The 6,077-nt window shown below is 51.1% G+C and overlaps 1 protein-coding gene across 1 annotated transcript in view; it reads right to left on the reverse strand.

Annotated features, from left to right (window-relative positions):
• Window positions 1-1,776: 1,776 nt before the first annotated feature.
• OFD1 (OFD1 centriole and centriolar satellite protein) overlaps window positions 1,777-6,077 on the reverse strand; it is a 16,600-nt gene continuing 12,299 nt past the window's right edge. The window contains exons 3-4 of the mRNA XM_029930856.1: window positions 2,870-2,970; window positions 1,777-1,940 (exon numbers count right to left, since the gene is read on the reverse strand). Of these exons, the coding sequence (XP_029786716.1) occupies window positions 1,792-1,940; window positions 2,870-2,970 (250 nt within the window). The 3' untranslated portion in view covers window positions 1,777-1,791. The remainder of the gene's footprint in view (window positions 1,941-2,869; window positions 2,971-6,077) is intronic.

A 6,077-nucleotide genomic window follows, 5' to 3' on the forward strand; every position in this document is an offset into this window, starting at 1 on the left:
CGACCATGTCTCTCTGCCTTCAGGCAGCCCACCTGCACCTGCGTGAGCACCAGTCACCTCCCGGAGGTGCATGCACACTCGGGTGGAATCCAAACCCGTGGTGGTCTAGGCGGCCATCTGCCCCTTTCCTTCCTGCCCAACTTCCTGTATCACCAAAACATTCAGCTGATGCCTCGCGTGTGTGCGGCACGTGCACCTGTACCCGAGGACAGCACTGTCCTCCCTGCCCGCACGTGCTCCACCCGATGTGCTTCTCCTTTCCCCCCACGAAGCCAGCTCTCACTTACATGCCACCTCCTCTGGGAGCTCCTTATTCCTACACGGACAACCGGCCACCTCACACAGTACCCTGTACCTGCCTCGTCAAAGCCCGTACACATCTGTCTCCCTACTTCTGTCCCTTCCAGCCAGAGACCGAGTGTGAATAGTCTGTTCCCTAAGCTGGCAAGCCAGGTCCCCATGCCTCATGAGGTTAACTGGATCCCGGCTCCACGGAGGACTCTGCTGAGCTGTCCCCCAGCTCTGGCCCAGAGCCTCGGCTGTGCCCGCATGGGCCGCCCACAGCACTTCCGGACTCGCGGCTGGGCTCCCCTCACTAGCACCGAGTCACCGGAGCCCAGAGCAGAGGAGCACAGCGTCCACTCCGCCCTCGTCACGAGATCCAACACGGGAGCGGCAGAGTGATCCCTTTCGGATGGAAGAGGAAAGAAAAGCAGTGCTCCTGCTGGCACAAAGGTAGCAAGTTTGGGGCTTTTCACGCCCCTCCGCGGCCACAGGGAGAGAGTTTCTCAATGATCAAAACATAACCACACTGTTTTATAGTAATTTAAGAAGCCGTTCATTATAATGTATGCTACGTGTCACAAACACCGGCCGACTCAGCTGGTGTCCCCTATTCTGTCTACTGCAGGAGTTTTATCCCCGAACTCAGAGGTCTCTGCCCAGCAGCGGCGCTCCAGGGCGCCACTGTCCCCGTCAGATCTAGCCCAGCCGGCTCGAAGCTGCATGAGGCAGGGGCCCGGGTCGGTTCACTGCCGTGTGCCCAGCTCCCCAAAGAGCACCCAGTCCAGAAAAGGCTCTTGTTCGAATCTCACTAAACGAGTGCTTTCCAGAAAGGGCTTCCCCTGGAATCAGCAAAAACCCAGCCCTCTCTCAAGCCTCTGGTTCCTTCCTGTGATTCCTCAAGTTCCCAACTGCGCCTGAAACCAACAGACCGCTGCTCTCCGAGGGACGCTGCTCTCCCAGGCCGGGTGAGGGCCTCCAGGCGGTTCTACCAGAGGCCTCTCCCTCCAACTCTGAAGCAGAAACCCCTCGGTCCCAAGGAGGAAAGGACGCGGCTGTTGGCTGAGCCCTGGATCGGAGCTCAGACGTCCCCACTGGGGAGGGAAGCAGGTCATGTGGGGAAGCGAAGAGGAAGGACACGGTGGGCCAGGCAAGACCAGCCTGATGACCAGTTTTCCTCCCAGGTCATCAGCTTCCCCAAAGATGCAAATCGATCAAGGCTTTTCTCCTTTTAAAGTTTATCTGAGAGACAGAGCACGCAAGCGGGGGGCGACAGTGCTGGAAGGGGCGCGGGTCAGAGGAGGCCAAGCAGGCTTGTGCTGATGCAGGGCTGGAACCCAGGAACTGCAAGATCAGACCCAGGTGGAAACCCGAAATCAGACGCTCAACCGACTGACACCCCCGCCACCCAGCGCCCCAGAAAGGTTTTTCTCGTCCTACTGCTTTAATGCACAGAAGTAGTCGATAAATACAAAACAAAATAATATTAACTATTACTAATTCGTTAACCTATTTTGTTAACTCCAACAAGCAAAACTTACTCGGGTGGCGACAGGAGACAGGTGTGGCAGACACGGCGGCAGTGGCACCCACGTGAGGCATGTCGCCAGTGGCATGGAGGTCGTCCGCTTCAAACTGCCTCGGTGAGCTCCCTGCAGCTACAAGAGGTGCGAACGAGCGTCCCCCAAGTCCTCGGGAACCACGGCGACAGAAGGGAGTGTGGCGTGGCCGAGGGACCAGGCGCTCGGAAGCACGAGGTCTCGGCCCGAGCGGCCGGGCCGGCTCCGCAGTCTGCGCCCAGCCGCCCGCCACCTGTTCCCTTCTCCGAGGGGCCTTAGGGTTTCCAGAATTACACCCCCTCACAAAATCGAATGTGTCGCCCAACAGGAAAATCGACCGAGTCGGAAGAACTCGCCTGGCTTGCTGATATTCCTTTGAATTCTATTTAAAATCAATGATTTAACAAGCCTAACAAAGGGAGTCACAGGGATTTTGCAGAATTTACTAAGCCTTCCCATGTAGATGTTCAAAACATTTTACTTCTGCACGTAGTGATGCAGTTCACGAAACACGAGGACAGCTTACATACAAATACAGCCTCCCCGAGCGGGGCCATGGCCAGGACGCCATTTCTAGACTCTTACGCTTGCAGTATTTTACCTCCATTCTTTAATTAAGAAATGGGCTTTCTGTATCTGAGGCACTCGGTGGGATCTGAGTCACTCAAACCTCAGTAACTCAGAATGTCCGTGTTTCAAAAAAGAGGAAACAAGACCAAAAAATATCATTTATTTTAAATCTGAGGCAATCCCAAACATGGTCAACTGAGTTAGGGACTCAGAGGCTAAGCTCCACCTGTAAACTCGTGAACTATCCATAAGTTTTTAATGAACACAACTCCAAACACCCCCTTGAAAATCTTCGCATTTAAAAAATGAGGCAACACATCCGTATTTGTGGTTTTATACACCAAATCAAAATGTCAATCTGTAAGTGCTTCACTTTTTATGACAATGGATGTGTTTCACCGAAACTCAGCCTTCTACATTCTCAACTCCTCAACACCGGGACTCCTATTTGAACTTACATTCAAAAGAGGATCCCAATTCCTCATTGTCCTTAAAAGGAGGCTTGTCCGGATCAGAAAATTCTCCTTGGTCCTCAAGTTCTGTCTGTCTTTGATGAAGACTGGATCAGAAAAATAGAATTCAAGGCGGTCACGTTGAAGGAACGGAAAACCCAAGAGCATGAGCACAGGATGACAAAAACTCTGAGACTCGAGAAAATGTCGCAGAGGGGCCGTTTTTGTTGGGCTCACGGAGAACCAGGGCTCCACACTGCAGGGGGCACCCTCCGCGTGCCAGGCATCCCTCAAACGGTCACTCTCATAACCGCCGTCACTCTGTGAGGTAGGTGCTACCCCCATTACCATGCGGTTCCTGGGAGGAGTTCATTTCTTCCAGAACCAGAAAAGGTCTTTGAAAAAGGCAAACTGTGCACGCCCCCAGCACGTGCAGGCTCAAGGGCTACATCCCAGCCCCGAGCCCCCCATGAATGAAAGGGCCCTCACTCCGCACACGTCTTTCTTCTTGGGTTTTATTCCAACGAAAAGGTATATAAAAAAAGAAACCCATTACACGCTTTGGGATAACAGGCACATGCGGCAGCTTTCAGCGCTGTACAGTAAAATGGAATCCACACGCAGAAGCCCCGGGAACCCAGAACTCAGGAGTCAGAATCTCCTGGTACAGGGGACCAGGCACCAACAGGGGTGCCACATGAAACCCGAATCCCAGACTGCGCAACCCACCGCTGCGCCCCTCAACACACCCGCCCACTCCTGCTTTGGCAAGCGTATCCCAGGACCCACTACCGATGTAGATTTTGTTTCGATGATATACAAATTGGAACTTCCTAAGACCAGAAACAAGACAAGAATGTCCACTCTTCCCACTCTGAATCAACACAGTACTGAAAAGTCCAAGCCCAGCAATCAGGTAAGGAAAAAAGACATCCATGGGGCTCCTGGGGGGCTCAGTCACCTAAGCGTCCGACTTCGGCTCAGGTCATGATCTCACGGTTTGTGGGTTCGAGCCCGCGTCAGGCTCTGTGCTGACAACTCAGAGCCTGGAGCCTCCTTTGCATTCTGTGTCTCCCTCTTTCTGCTCCTCCCCCCGTCATGTTCTCTCGCTCTCTCTCAAAAACAAACAAGACAAAGGCATCCACATTGGAAAGGAAGAAGTCCATGACCACTCTCCGCAGATTACATGATCCTATACAGAGACAACCCTAAAGACTCCACCAAAGAACCATCAGAATAAGTGCATTCAGTCAAGTTACAGGATAGAAAATTTAATACCTGGAAATTAGTTGTATTTATGCGTACTATTAAAAAAGAGAAATAAAGATTAATAATTCCATTTACAACTGCACCAAAAATAATCAAACCCCTCGAAATAAATTTAACCAAGGAGCTGAAAGACCTTTACTAGGAAAGCCGTAGAACACTGGTAACAGAAATGGAAGATGACACAAATAGAAAGCCAGTCCATGCTCATGGGTTGTTAGAAGTAATATCGTTGAAATGTCCCTGCTACCCAAAGCAATCTACAGGTTCAAGGCAATCCCTATCAAAATACCAACAGTAGGTTTCAAATACTTTAATGTTTATTCTTAGAGAGAGAGAGAGAGAGAGAGAGAGAGAGAGAGAGAGAGAGACAAATAGAATCGGAAGCAGGCTCCGGGCTGTGAGCTGTGTGCAGAGCCCGACACAGGGCTCTAACCCACAAACTGGGAGATCGTGAGCTGAGCCGAAGCGGGACGATCAACCCACAGAGACACCCAGGTGCCCCCCAACAGCATTTTTAACAGAACTAGAATACTACTCAAATTCGTATGGAACCCCAAACGACCCCAAAGAGCCAAAGCAATTTTGAAAAAGCAAAGCAAAGCTAGAGGTAGCACAATACCAGATTTCAAGATACGCTAGAAAGCTGTAGTCATCAAAACCATATGGTACGGACACAAAAATAGACTCAAAAATCCACGGAACAGAACAGAGAGCCTAGGAAGAAAGTCACACTAATATGGCAAAATAATCCACAACATAGGTGGCAAGAATATGCATGCGATGGGAAAAAGACAGTCTCTTCAAAGAATGGTGCCGGCAAAACTGGACGGCCTCACGCCCAACAAGGAAGCTGGACCACTTGCTTACACCAAACACGGAAATACACTCAAAAGGGGTTAATTTTTCTTTTAATTTACATTTCCGAGACAGAGACAGCATAAGCAGGGGAGGGTCAGAGAGAGAGGGAGACACAAAATCCGAAGCAGGCTCCAGGTCCTGAGCTAGACGTCAGCACAGAGCCTGACGCAGGGCTCGAAATCACAGACTATGAGATCATGATCTGAGCCGAAGCCGGCTGCTCAACCGACTGACCCACCCAGGCACCCCTCAAAAGGGGTGAAAGACCTCAACAGGAGAGCTGAGTCCATATAACTCCGAGAAGAGAGCACACGCAGTAGTTTCTGGGACATCGGCCTTACCAACATTTTTCTAGACAGGTCTCCTGAGGCAAAAGAAACCAAATCAAAAAGAAACGGTTAGGACTACACCAAACTAAAACGCTTCTGCACAGCTAAAAGAAACCATCACCGATCACAAGGGCAACCTACTCAATGGGAGACAACATTTGTAAAGGATATATCCGATCACAGTATCCAAAACACGGAGGGGTGCCTGCGGGGCTCAGGCGGCTGAGTGTCAGACTCCTGCTTTTGGCTCAGGTCCTGATCAAGCCATGTGAAGGCTCTGCGCTGGCCGGGGAGCCTGCTTAGGATGCTCTCTCCCTCGTCCTCTGCCCCTCCCCCGCTCTCTCAAAAAAGGAAAAAACAAAGTATGTAAAGACCTCAGACAACTCAACACCAATAATGCAAATAATCCGACTGAAATGGACAGAGGACCTGAAGAGACAGCTCCCAAAGACATCCGGATGGCCAAGAGACACATGAAAACATGCCCAACACCACCCATCACCAGGAAAACGCAAATTACAACTACAAGGAGATACCATGTGACACGCATCACAATGGCAGAATCAAATGGACAAGAAGTAACAAGTGTCGTGGAGGATGTGGAGAGAAAGGACCCCCCCCCACCCCTCCGCATTGTGGGTGGGAGAGCAAACTGGTGCAGCGACTGTGAAAAGCAGTATGGAGGTTCCTCAAGAAATGAACAACACAATCACCATATCATCCAGCAACTCCCCCACCGGGTATTTATGCAAAGACGA

This window comes from Suricata suricatta, chromosome X (assembly GCF_006229205.1).
Source record: "Suricata suricatta isolate VVHF042 chromosome X, meerkat_22Aug2017_6uvM2_HiC, whole genome shotgun sequence".
NCBI classification, from domain to species: Eukaryota; Metazoa; Chordata; class Mammalia; order Carnivora; family Herpestidae; genus Suricata; species Suricata suricatta.